Source organism: Rhagoletis pomonella, unplaced genomic scaffold (assembly GCF_013731165.1).
Source record: "Rhagoletis pomonella isolate Grant_MI unplaced genomic scaffold, Rhpom_1.0 Rhpom_scaffold_00001, whole genome shotgun sequence".
In the NCBI taxonomy this organism is placed as follows: domain Eukaryota; kingdom Metazoa; phylum Arthropoda; class Insecta; order Diptera; family Tephritidae; genus Rhagoletis; species Rhagoletis pomonella.
Window position 1 is genome coordinate 18547251 of NW_023458555.1, and position 13844 is coordinate 18561094.

Here is a 13844-nt window from a genome sequence, read left to right on the forward strand (position 1 = left end):
ATAAAAAGTAAAGCTAAGTGTTGAATGTTGTTTTGGGCCTGAAAACTCTTGAAAAATACCAAAAATATGGTAAAATTAAATATAAAATAAAGCATGCACAAACAGCTATTGAAAAGTAACAAAAACAAGAAAAGAAAGAAGTTAGCCCAGTAAAATTAGATAAAGTTGGTAGGAAATTTGAAAAAAATTTGTAACAGCGATTTGTTGATGCAGTTTACTTCTATTTGACACGTAGATCATGGATCCACAGTCTTGCCCCTAAATTTCATTTGGCAACAATCCGCCATCTTCGATTTAAGTTTTTTGGGGTATTTTGCGATTTGCAAGCTTATTTAGCATTTTTCGTAAAAAATTGTGTAATACAAATATGTAAAGAATTTAATTTCCCACATTTGTTATATAGAAGATTTTTTAAAAATTGCATTTTTTATTGTAAAAGCTTAGCAAAAAACTGTGAAAAAATTTTACATATATATATGTATTACAATTTCTGTTGAAAATACATAGCATATTGAAATTCCAAACTTGTAAAGAATATCATTCTTCACAACTTTTATATCTAAATTTTTTTTTGTACGGCGCTTAGATCACGGCCGAGATCGTGCCAAACATAGCATCAGCCCAGTAAAATTAGATAAATTTGGTAGGAAAAATAAAATAAAAAATTTGTAACAGCGATTTTTTTATGCAGTTTACTTCTATTTGACAAGTAGATCCTGGATCCACAGTCTTGCCCCTAAATTTCATTTGGAAACAATCCGCTATCTTCGATTTAAGTTTTTTTTTTGGGTTTTTTGCGATTTGCAAGCTTATTTTGCATTTTTCGTAAAAAAATGGCTAAATACAAATATGTAGAGAATTTAATTTACCACATTTATTATATAGAAGGTTTTTTTAAAATAACATTTTTTATTGTGAAAAATTAACGAAAACTGCGAAAAAAATTTACATTGTCACGGTTTTCGCCATTTTTTGACAATTTCTGTTGAAAATACATAGCATATTGAAATCCCAAAGATGTATAGAATTTCATTCTCCACAACCTTTGTACCTACATTTGTTTTGTACGACGCTTAGATCACGGCCAGGAAAGCGATAAACATATCGATGTACGGGATGCTCCGTAAAACTCATTTCCACACCTTCACCTGCTTTCATTGAAAAGCAAAAAACGTTGCCCGTGGATTAGGCCTACTGGGGAAACCACGATAACAAAAACGCGCCGAAAAACTCTACTTCAGCGGTGGTGTGGAAATGAGTTTTACGGCGCATCCCGGCCGTGACTAAGCGTCGTACAAAACAAATGTAGGTACAAAAGTTGTGGAGAATGAAATTCTCTACATCTTTGGAATTTCAATATGCTATGTATTTTCAACAGAAATTGCTATATATTTTCAACAGAAATTGTCACAAAATGGCGAAAACCGTGACAATGTAAATTTTTTTCGCAGTTTTCTTTAATTTTTTTTTGCAATAAAAATTGCTATTTTTAAAAAGCCTCCTATATCACAAATATGGGAAATTAAATTCTCTACATATTTGCATTTCACCATTTTTTACGAAAAATGCAAAATAAGCCTGCAAATCGCAAAAAACTAAAAAAAAAACTTAAATCGAAGATGGCAGAATGTTGCCAAATGAAATTTAGGGGCAAGACTGTGGATCCAAGATCTACGTGTCAAATAGAAGTAAACTGCATTAAAAAATTTATGTTACAAATTTTGTTTAAGAAAAAGTCTAACTTTTTATATTTCAATTTATAATTAGCGCACGAAAAATTAAACAGCAAAAAATTATCGATATTCCTGAATGTGTTTGGCCCATATTCAATATGCGATATTGGGAATTGTCCCTTAAATACCACAGCAATTTTTACCGACATTTGTATTTATTTGGCTTTAGGGGGTTTTAGAATTTTTTTATATATTGGCAATTCCTGAAAAGAGTCAAACAATAGCAAAAAAATCTGAATCTAGCTATACCAAAATTGATGAAAAAAATATTCAGCCTTATCCTGAGTTTCGCCCGAAAAAAATTCACCCGAATATTCTTATTCCACTGATTATACCAATCGGTTGATTACATCACAAGATATTAACTACTTTTTCTAATATAATATTTTTTTTGTAGAAAACATAGGTACATTCTAAAAAGATTCCCAATTAAAGAAAAAAGTTAAGAATTCAATATACACCCACTAGAAAAAGTTTCCGTAGATTTTTCTTACAATATTCAGTGTTTTTCACAAAAAAAAAAACGTTAATTTTGTATAAAAATATAGTTTATTCAGATAAACCATTTAAATATCATTTTCAAGCTTTGTCGAAAATTAAAACAAAAACTACCCAAATTTTAAAACTTTTTTTGTTATAATTTTAAGAAAATTTGCAGTTTTATAGCCTATGTAATTTTATGAGGCAATTGGTTGAATTAAAAGTTGGCTTCACTGGAAGCGATTAGTTGAAAGGCCGTTTTCGCCATGCGGTTGTTGCTTTGTCTGTAATATCTCCTCAAGTAAACACCGAATTAGGCGTCACGCATTTTCTTCCATGCAAAGTATGTACGTATGCATGTTTGAAACATATTTTATATGGAAGAAAATGCACACACAAAAATTTCAGAAATCAACGGGACTTTTTAGCAACTTCAAACCAGCACATTATTGTACTAAAATTAAGTGTGGGTACCAAAAATTCTAGAGATAGAAGTTTAAACTTATACCCTAACTGTATATAGGACCCAAATTTTTATTTGAAATTTATTTTTTAATTCTAAAACTATTTTCATATTCATATCTATTCATCGTATGAGGTTCTGAAAGATCTGGCATACTAGTGGATTGGCCACCTATACTATGCTGTCACACTGGCATGCAAGCAATTGCATGGAATGAGTTCGTGCCAGTGCCGGTTTACGTTACGCCAGTAACTGGACTGGCCCACTGGACAGGCTTGATACTGGCATAATGTAAACGCGGCATAAATATTGTCAGCTATCCCCTGAGATACGTTTTAGGATCGTGCGAAAGGCTACTTTTAGGCATCCTATACCAGCTGGACTGTTTATGAAAAATAGTTTTACTTGTGTTTGATGAATGACAATGGTGGCTATTCATATAAAAAAAATCTAATCCAAAGTCTACCATTCTGCAGGAAATGCTCATATGTATGTACATACATATGTGTGTAGTTCAAAGCTGTTAATTATGGAGAAACTCTCTAAGAAATAATCACTCACCTGACCGAACAGCTTGCCTTCTTCACGTTGCACCAAATTACAGATTTGTGCACGCACCAACAGATGAGTATCATCCAAAACTGTATTAAAGAAACGACGTGTAGGGAGCAATGCTTCCAAATCGACAATAAATTCCAAAAAACGTTCACAATATGTTACCACACTAGGTGCCAAATCGGTTTCAAGAGGTATGGCTTCTAATATATTCAGAAACTGAATAATTAAATTCTGTTAAAAAGATAAAAGAATTAGTGTAAATAATTTCGTTTCTTTGCAGATAAATCAAGAAAAAATTAGGGTGAGCTTTTTTTGCACCCAAGGAATTATTTTTTGACTACGTACGGTGTAACATAATACATAAAAGAAAGTACATAGTTACATTTCTAGCATGCTGAGTAATACGTCTGTTCACTGCTAAACTAAGCAATAGTGGATCACATACCTGCAAAAAATGCCGCTCCCATGCTACCTCCGGCATTTGAACACCCTTTTCTTTCTTCTGTAAACGACGCCAGAATTTGCGCCACTCAGGCACTTCCCGCAGCTCTTGCTCCAAGCGTTCTGCAGTAAATAAAAAAAGAATAATTCCATACTTGTATTGTAGTTATCAAAACTTACTTGGCTGTAGACAGCTCCACATGGACAGTGAGACCAACCGTTTCGCCTGCTCGCGACACAACTCAATTTCCATGCTATTGAAACAGTGATTGAGAAATACTATTAGCGCAGTTTTTTCACGCATTGTTGCTTGCCTGCCTTTACTAGTCTCCGCTGGTAGACAGGTTTCCAATACGTGTCTAAAGAATGCCGGATATTCCTCAGGCTTCGATTCAAATATGGGCCAAACTTCAACGCGTTCACGGAATTTCTCATTGACCATAGCTACAATTGACATGAGATGAGCATGCGTAGCCGTTTCACGTTTATAATTAGGCCACAAATACTTTTCCAAATATTGACTGAATTCCAACATCATGATGCGACGGGTTGACGACCTGTGATCTAAAATCTCACGACAGTAAATGTCTTCTATAATATTGCCATTGTAGGGCAGGAGCTCATCGACTGGTGTTTCTGGTGACCAATATTGCGAGGCGAGCTTTCGAGTGCCAAGATTAGTTCGTAAATGTTTAGAAGAAAAAAATGCAGCAAAAACTCACCTGCCAAATGATATCTGCACTAATTTGTGAAACAGTCACTGTGTGGGGATTCTGTTTGCTACCTCCATCTTCGGTGCTAGGGTGTTTACGTTTTTGCTTCATTTTTAGTAGAAATTAACAACTTTAAATCGGGAAAATAAACAAAAAGGCAAACCGACGGAATGCAAATGTATTTTTGCAATGGGCGAGCAACTTTTATAAATTTTGACAGCCGGTTGTTTACAGCTGGAATTATGGTAATAGATTGTAGGCCGACAGGGTTGTATTGTTTAATAAAGGTTAGGAGTTAAAAGATACTTACCTACAAATACGTTTTTTGCGAAGTTTCAAATATATTTCAAATAGTCTGACAGATAAATACAGAAGTATATGCTGAGATATTTCAGGAGTTCTTAATTGTTCGCCCTCAATAAGTTCTGACGCTTGTTTAGCTATATAAAGTTAAATACCTAATTGCCTTATTCATGGAAAATAAAGGTTTATAAACTGAAAAATGTATGAAAACGTCGATTTATAAAGCTCTTTAAACCTACTTTAGTTTTAATGAATAAGACCATACGAGTTTCAGGAGAGGATCTAATTTTTAATGGACTAGACAGGTAAAAACGTAGCAAACCGATACCATTAGTCTGTGTGCAGAGATTAGCTTAAGTAGGAATTACCGTATTGAGAAAATCTTAATGTTAAGTGGTAGCCAGGCTGGCCTCTAATTATTTGTGGTCAAATCCTCCTTGGCCTTTGAATGCATTGACAACGATAACCCTATCCACCTAACTTCCTTGTGATAGGACGTGGTACAATCAAGAAAGAACTCAGAAAGAAGAGGAACAAACTCGGAGAACAATACTGGTGAAACATTACTTACCGGGTGGCTGCCACCTTCCAAGGTACAGAGCATTCATAAACCGCCCCAAAGGAGGTCAAGGATAATGATAGGTATTATGATGGGTCACTGCAGACTAGTTAAGAGTTCACCTGCAGAATTTTCCAAAATTCTGGGGAATCGGTATGCTCTTACAAAAACAATAAGCAGGACTGACTTTAATTATTCGGGGATGAATGAAACATCAATCGATTTACATGATAATTGGAAAGACTTGTCACTGCAGCAGCATTTTCCAAGATTCTTGAGAACTTTTTGTGGCACTAAACAGACGATCGATACGAAAGAATTATTCCGTTACCACGAACGTCGGGTTCACGTGACCGGAACGACTCAGATTTGGTATATCTGAACAAGGGCACTCACTCCAGCAGCATTCCCCTAACCTCTTCGTGGAATTTGTATACTTTACCTTCGTAGCTATTCGGATTCAGTGAAATACATTTTCGCAGACTTCTCTAAAAACTGCGATAGATTTCGTGAAAAACTCCATTAAATTGCTTATCAAAAGCAAATATTACAACTCCGGTTCTTAGGATAGAGTTCTTAAGAAAGAGAATTGATAATTCGTCAATGGGTTTCGACTGGATTGAACCTTGGTGTAACCATTGTAATTATGCTGAGTGAGTCGTATGTATTCAGTGGCATTCAATTCAACCACGTCGACACTGATCGCATGCTCGACCTACCGTTAGATGAGATTGACAGCAATCTTTAGTAGTGGATTCACTAATTTAGGCAGAGTTTAGTAGGCTGATAACTACACACCTCCAAGCTTAAGCCGGTTAGATGAGCAACGGGTTGCGAAAACCTTTTCATCGAACTTGCAGTGTTGCCACAGTACTGCAATAAAGAAACTACTTTCATGGAACTGCAGTGTTGTGGCTGAGCTGCAATAAAGAACTATCACACATTTTATTCTCAAACAATAAAAAAAGCATATTACTTAAGTTTAAATAAATACATTTGCTTTATTTTTAACGGCTTCTTCACCACCGCAACTTACATATTGAGATTTTTATTTATACTTAATAATTTCACGCAAATATTATTATACTATATAGTATATTCATTACTTATATTTTTAAAATACATACATACATAAGTTATAATTATGTAACTTTAATTATATATTTTAATTTTTTATCTCTTTAATTTTTAGTCATCTGTATAAGAGTTTCTTTACAATTAATGTTGTTGGTTAGTACACTATGACCTACAGAATGTGTGTATATATGTATGTATGTAAGATATACATATGTATGTACATATTTGTGGTTAATAATAACTTCTACTTAGTAAAGATGTATTGTTTAGTTACTACATTGAGCAAGGGCGGCTTTTAGTTAAAATTAAATTTAAGCAAACATATTCACAATACAAATTTGAGGACGTGTTTAATATCGTGTTATAGGGATGTATATGTATATGAGTATATGCATGTGCAAGTGTCGCTCCACTTTAATAACTAAAGATCCTTGTGATAATATTTGTGGAGCTTCGCTTGCATGTGCAAATTTGTAAATGAAATTAGATAATATAATTTGCATACAAACAAAAAGTACTTATATTATACACGTTTATTTATACAAAGTGTTGGATATTGTTTTTAATTATGTAGCATTAATTGCTTTCTTAAATCAAATGAAATTTAACTATTTTAATAGTTTTCTTTACTCTAACTAGTTAAAGCGCAAAATCTAATGTAAGAAATATTCATTGATTTATTTTGGATGTACACCCCGTGTCAAAATTCTAAGCGCACAACATCACCACATACATACATACGGACAATTGTTAAAAGTTAATTTGTTTGTAATTTGACTTCATTTATTTATTTAAAATGAAAATATAGTTTATTCTTCAAAAACCCGCATAAATCCAAGTTACAAAGTTTGTGCAATATTAAAAAAAAAAATTAAACTTTCGTTCAGTTTTCAAGCTTTTTATTAGATTTATGAGAAAAATTTTGCGTATGCAGCTTTGTAGCCCATTGAATTTTGGTGCCATAAAGTGTAAGTTTTAAGTAGGTGCATTTTCTTCCATACAAAGCATGTTCGACTATTTCTTTTTTTAATAATAACAACAATTTTCTTCGTCAAAATTGTCAAAAATAAACGGTAAGTCCTAGCTACTTCAAACTTGCACTTTATTAGATATACTATCTTTATGGTAAATTTAATTGCAATTAATTTAACGAAAGTTTGTTGATTTTTTTTTTAATATAACATACACTTTTCGACATCGATTTATACGGTTTTTATTGCAAAATAGAATATGTTTTTATAAAAAGTAACTAAAATAAAATAAAAATTGGTAAAAGTTATGATTTTGACACGGGGTGTATGCATGTATATTCGAAAAGACTTTAAAAACTTGACAAGCAAATAAAATTAAAACAAAAAATAAATAAATTGATAAACTTATAATTTTGACACGAAAAGTTTAAAGTCAAAGTTGAAAATAAAATTAAAACCAAAAATAAATAAATTGTTAAAACTTATAATTTTGACACGGGGTGTATATTCAAAAAGACTTTAAACACTTTGAAATGCAAATAAAATTCACTAACAAACTTATCTAATACATATTTACGCTAATTATAAAAAATTATAATAACATTCTAAAGTTAAACTTAAACACACATTATATGGATTAAACGCAGAGCTGCTTGTGTATATTACTGTAATTTATTAAATTATGTTAGTTTTATTTTTTTTTTTTTTTTTCGTTGCAATATCTACTTTACGCTTATTGTCTCATTTTTATATATTTTTGTATCATTATTTTTTCGTCTATTTTTTACGATTTGTTCCTTTAACATACATACACATATTCGAGTGCCTTCACATGGCTCTGAGCCTTTGTTCATTAAAAAGCTGCCTTGAGTATTTCTTATGTTTGCTTAAACTACATACTAAATACAATTCTGTGCACGTTTGACAAAATAATTTTAATCGACTTGACACTTTTTACGATAAAGCCATTAAATTGCTGCATTTTAAGGCAACATTCTAAGTATCAAAACATTTGCCATCGTTCGTAGCTCTAGCAATCCTTTAAACAAAAGTTTATTTAAAATATTTTATCAAATGTCACAATTTATATTGATTTTAAATAAAGTCAAATAAATTACTCTGTCGAAACTACACAGAACTGTATTTTCTACTTGCACATTTGCTAGCTTAGAGTGAAACGTTTGCTGAGTCCACTTCTTATAAAAACTCATATTTTGATATAAAAAGGAAGAAAAATTAAAAACGCATGGTCTTCAGAAGCATTACGGTACTTCTTTTTGCTTCCAAATAAGGTATAGAAAGTTGGATAAGATTAAAACCATTACTTCTTATTTGTATGGAGTTTTGCTTTGCTGTAAACACTTTTGAAAAATGGCAATAAGAAGTTTTTTTCCACTCATGTAAAATTTGTAAAATGGACTTAGCAACTTCTAGCTCTAGGCTAGCGAATATTATAATGCATGTACATACTTCAGATTACTCATTATTATAAAATTTACTTTATACTTGGCATTACCCAAACCATCACCCGATTTTCTGTTAGCTTAGCTTAATTTCTTTTCAATATTGAGCTGCTTAATTAACTGTGCCAAGTCGCACTAATGCAACTCGAATATACACTGCAATTCTGAGCATACTGAATTTACAAGAAAAAATAAAATTAAAAATTAATAGAAATTACTGTATTAATATTAAATGCCAGCGTTTACGATCTATACACAGTCCACTATATGGCATTGGCTGAATTTTAAATGAGCTCTGCCACAGCATCGTCGCCTTCGCGTATGGGCGCTTGGAATGTGGAGCCAGTAAATTCGTACATCTGTAAATGAAAGTGCAAGTAAATGATTAAATATAAATTAGCAGCAGAAAAAACTTTCCTCTAATGTGCATGTAGTCACACTATGATGTGTGTAGGGGAAACATATGTAAGCGTGTACATTAGATCGTAACAGAAAAAAAAAGTTCGCCATAAACTTTGAATCTTTGAAACTTTGCACGGCAATTTCGATTTGATGGGATTTAGAAATTTGTATTTATTTATGTAAAATTTTTTGGAGAAAAATGCAGAGAAAGTAGAAATTTTAGAGGAAACCAAATGTCAATGAATGTTACATGATAAAAACTAGTTGAAAACAGTTATAGAGTTTCTTGGAAACGAAAAAAATGCACAAAAAATTTTAAGTATTATAAAAATTTTCACCAAAATTAAACACAAAATTTGGTATGCTAAGAAAACTGCATATTGAATTTTACTATAGCAAAGTGCAAGTTTAAGTGGTTAACAAATCGCGTTGATTTTTAATAATAAACATTTTTTCTAAATTTTATCAGCTTTCATTAAAAAAATAATACTAATCAAATCGGTTGACAAATGAACGCTCAGAACTATTTCGAACATTAAATTCCAATTTGTCACCCCTGTGGATAGGGGTCGCCTTTTTAAATTTTTCGCAATATTTTCAGCATTTACAATCGGAGACATTTTTCTTGTTCCGAAGTTGATTGACCTCAATTGCCCCGTTCTAGTACTTACTTACCAGAACTCAGTTTTTTTCACCTTAACGTACCACCCTTATGTCAGTAAATCAAAGCTCGCCAAAAATCATTAAGTATTTTGATTATATAAAAAAAATCATTGCCGGATGTATGTATAGTAGGGTGGTCCAAAAGAAGTAAAGTTGGAATTTTAATGCTCTTACCGCATAGGATTATTCTACATCGAAAAAATATACCCCTATTTTTTATTTTGGAATCAAAAAATTATTTAAGAGGTCGCTCAAAGTTTTCCATGTATTTTATATGGGGAAAAACAACCTTTCGTAGAAATGGTATCGAGTTCTTGAAAAAAAAATATTTTTCGATCGGAAAACTCTGGTTCTATTCTTACCTTTGAAGGTCGAGGTAATTTCTTATTCAATGAGACCTGCATCTGGCAAAATTTAAAATTTTTTGTAGTTTTTTTTTTACCTAGAAACTGCATGTAATGAACTTTAAAAAAGTTTAAATGCGCTTTTCGAACAGCAAAAATGCGTATCTAAACCATTTTAAAAAATTTTCTACGTGCTATTTGCTGGTCAAAAAAGGAAAACAATTGAAATCGATCATAATTAGTTTTCTCAAGAGCTTTAAAACGTTGTAAAATTTATTTCAATAGAAATTTTCATTCCTGAGATTTTAGGTTATTAGACTTTGTCACGAAAAGCGTTCAATTTCCGCACTGTGCGACCAATAGGTTTGGCTATAAAAAATTTATATAATATTTTTTCGAAATTGCCGTACAAAATACTTTAGTCCCAGGGGTGTTACTAAGAACTTTTTGTTTGCTTGTAAGGTGGCATGGTCTAATGTACATACATACACACATGCACTGCCATGGACGTAGCCAGAACGACATTTATGGGTGGAGCTCAAAACTATTAAGCTAGCTAAGGCTAGTTAGGGTACAATTTTTTTATAATTAGGGAAACTTGGAAGTTAGGGGTCTCGAGCCCCCTGCACGTACCTGGCTACACCCATGTACACTGCAATACCCAGAATTAAAAAAAAAAATCGAATAAAAAAGTAAAATATTTGACAATTAATTTTTAAGATTTCAACATGTGAATTCTTTACAAAGTTTGAAATGTTGATTTATGTATATGCTGTTTTTTTAAGTAATGAGCAGGGACCGAGAACGCGTTCCAGTTTCGTTTGAGTTCCGCATGAGAAAGAAAAGAAATGTCAAGTACGTTCCCACAAAAGAACAAATCGGGAAACAAGTTTTGAGAGCAGTTTGAACACGGGAACACAATGAGAACAGAAAGTTTTGGAAACGTTTCCAGTGAGAACAAAATGAGAACGAAAGTATCGGGAAGGTTTTCAAGGAGGATCAAATAAGAACAAAAATCTGCGGAACGTTCTGCTAGAGAACTAAAGGTTTGATAACTTAACGTTTAGAATGAGAATGGTGTCTGCGTGTTGGGAAGAAAAATCGTTTCAATGAGAGCCACGAATGTTAGTTCTAAGCCAGAGGAAGTCTGGATCATTTCAATATCCAACTCATTTATCATTAGAGTGAACTGTTCACTTATGGAATAATTTTTCAGTTTTTGTGCAAAAAAAAAAAAAAAAAAAAAAAAAAAAAGTTCTTGTCTTAAGTCTTTCGTTGACTTAAGTTGCATAATTACTTTTCAGCTTCCCTTTTTAATATAAAAACATTACAAACTAATAAACGCTATGGGAAAATTTTGTTCTCGCTTCCCTTCTTAGCGAATAGTTCAGCGAATATTTTTCCCGTTTCGTTCTCTGTCAGAAAGTTCCTGTTCTTCGAGAGAAAGTTCCTTGGACTTTTTTCCCCGTTCAGTTCTTTTCAATAACGTTCCGGCGAATTTTGTTCCCATTTGGTATTCTTAGAAATCTTCCCGAAAGTAGTGATCTCCTTGAATCATTCCACTGGGTTTTACTTTTATATAATTCCCATTGAGAACGTTCTCGACAGTTTTGTTCTCATTTTGGTTTTGGTTTTGAAGCGCTCTTGCAAACAAAACTACGGGAACGACATTTAATTTCGATCATACCTTTTGTTCTCGGTGCCTGGTAATGAGTTAAAATTTTATAAAAAACTACTAAATATTAAATAAGTAAAAGAAATGTATCTAAAACTTGTTAACACTCTTTGTTTCTATTATTTTTTCCACCACTGTATGTATCCCTTCACACTCACCGATGGTGCTCGATTGTTGCGCAACGTCGCATAATCGGCAAATTCATTTATATGTGCATCATGAACACGTCCCAGCGCATTAGTATTGTTCATATTACCACCGCCGCTCACATTCTCGCCATTATGCAGAACGGAACTACCCACGCCGTGATTGCCATTGCGTGGCTGTATGGTGGCATAGGTGTTGTCAACAACACTATGATGTGGCACATGATGTTCTAATTGAGCCTGAAAATAAAATAAATGCAATTGTTCAAAACTCAAATTTCGTTTAAGGAAAGAAGGTATGGGCTTAAGTCTATTTCCGTAGCGTGGCTGCGTCCGTAGCAATATTCAGTATAGTCCGCAGTATATTTATTCAGTGTGAATTACATTTCCGACATTTTCGTAAAAGGTAAAATAGGGCGCCGACCTCAATATATTAGTGAAAAGTGCCGTTTCGACGGGGTCAGACCAAAAGGAGGAGAGCCCTATTGCGTGTAAAGATCTCGGGTCTGTATAAGTCAGAGTTTTACTTGCTACATTATCCAGACCAAAATGGTGTCGCAGTTACGCGGGTGTCTCGAGGCAACTGAAGTTCTTCGTCTGTGCTAGGTAGTGAAAATGAAAGTCGTTATTAGCATCTCTGAACAACGTCGGGCCAAGTGGATGTGCCGTGCATATCTGAATCAGTTCCTACAATTTGTGGAGATGTCTACTGACGTACCTAGGAGGTCGCACAACTTCAAGTTCTTGTTAGTATGTTCCCTGCGGTAGCAATCGAGCAGGAATTGCTTGCTAAGCTGCCTTAAAGGAAGCATTGAGGTCTCACAATGCAGGTGGTGTTTAAGCATCATTAGAAAACAGAGACGATAAGTGGCTGTCCGGTATTTCATTAGGTATGTGGCTTGGTCCAGTGTAGCCGTTGTAATTGGTGGTATGCCGTGGATGACTGTTGTTATTGTAACAGCAGTACTCAACCCCTCAGATAAACTCATGTACATACGTGGATGTCTAATGGGAGCCTATTCTAATCTGCTCAGATGATGAAAAGAATCGCCGGTGATTTTGTAGGTGAGAACCTAAGAAATACCTGTTTATAAGGTTGTTGTAGTAGCAGTGTTAAACTCCTCGGGGTTTGTCATGAGTTATCCTCTGACCCGGTAAGCCTGAATCCAATGAAGCGGGCGGCGTCGATGGGCGCAGTCCAGAGGGCTTTCGGTTTCAGGGTCATCGTCGTTGAGTCTCTGGCACTACCCAAAATGGAGTTGTGCTAGGTTTCACCTCGTCTTCACGGTAGTTGGGGCGGATCGTTCCGCAGCAGAGCGTTTTTGGGGTGGTTCCCACGGTTACATTCCACGAGGAAGTGCTCGATAACATGCAGTCTCATTGAGTGTCGTGTGCTGAGTGCAAGTCGTAATTGGTGAGTCGAGTCGTATCGAAAATTGCACGTCAGTGCCTAATATTTCGATTCGACTATTTGTCGGCTGCTCAGGTGCTGCCGGCTAGCGATTTGAAAACTTTGTCCCTGGCTCGTAGTTCGTTGTAGGTGGCTGAGGTGTAGAGAAGGAGAACATTTCAGACTTTCAGGATTTTGGGGTGGTTGGTTGTCGGTATATTGGCGCTGTAGACGAAGACGTCTGTTTCGAGCCTGATCTCGTTATTTGATGTGATGGAGGGTGTGGCGGCGGTGACTGATTGGTGAGATAGTCGTTTATTTTCTACCAAAGGCTGTCGATGCTTGAGTATGTTGCCATTAAACCGTGTTGGGGAGAGTACGCCGCCTTGAGATACCCCCTGTTTAATTCTACGCGGCTTGGACTTGGAGTTACAAAATTGGACTGATGATTAGCCTCCACAGG

General features: G+C 34.2%; 2 protein-coding genes across 2 annotated transcripts in view; both read right to left on the reverse strand.

The window, feature by feature from the left end:
* Positions 1-4602, reverse strand: part of LOC118740342 (RNA helicase aquarius) — a 37625-nt gene extending 33023 nt beyond the window's left edge. Inside the window, exons 1-4 of the mRNA XM_036471841.1 lie at positions 4398-4602; positions 3856-4336; positions 3680-3798; positions 3238-3465 (exon numbers count right to left, since the gene is read on the reverse strand). Of these exons, the coding sequence (XP_036327734.1) occupies positions 3238-3465; positions 3680-3798; positions 3856-4336; positions 4398-4499 (930 nt within the window). The 5' untranslated portion in view covers positions 4500-4602. The remainder of the gene's footprint in view (positions 1-3237; positions 3466-3679; positions 3799-3855; positions 4337-4397) is intronic.
* Positions 4603-7987: 3385 nt separating this feature from the next.
* The window catches only part of LOC118740335 (cadherin-87A), a gene marked incomplete at its 5' end in the record, with an annotated part of 28163 nt that continues 22306 nt past the window's right edge, over positions 7988-13844 (reverse strand). Inside the window, 2 exon segments of the mRNA XM_036471829.1 lie at positions 7988-9120; positions 12004-12231. Of these exon segments, the coding sequence (XP_036327722.1) occupies positions 9046-9120; positions 12004-12231 (303 nt within the window). The 3' untranslated portion in view covers positions 7988-9045.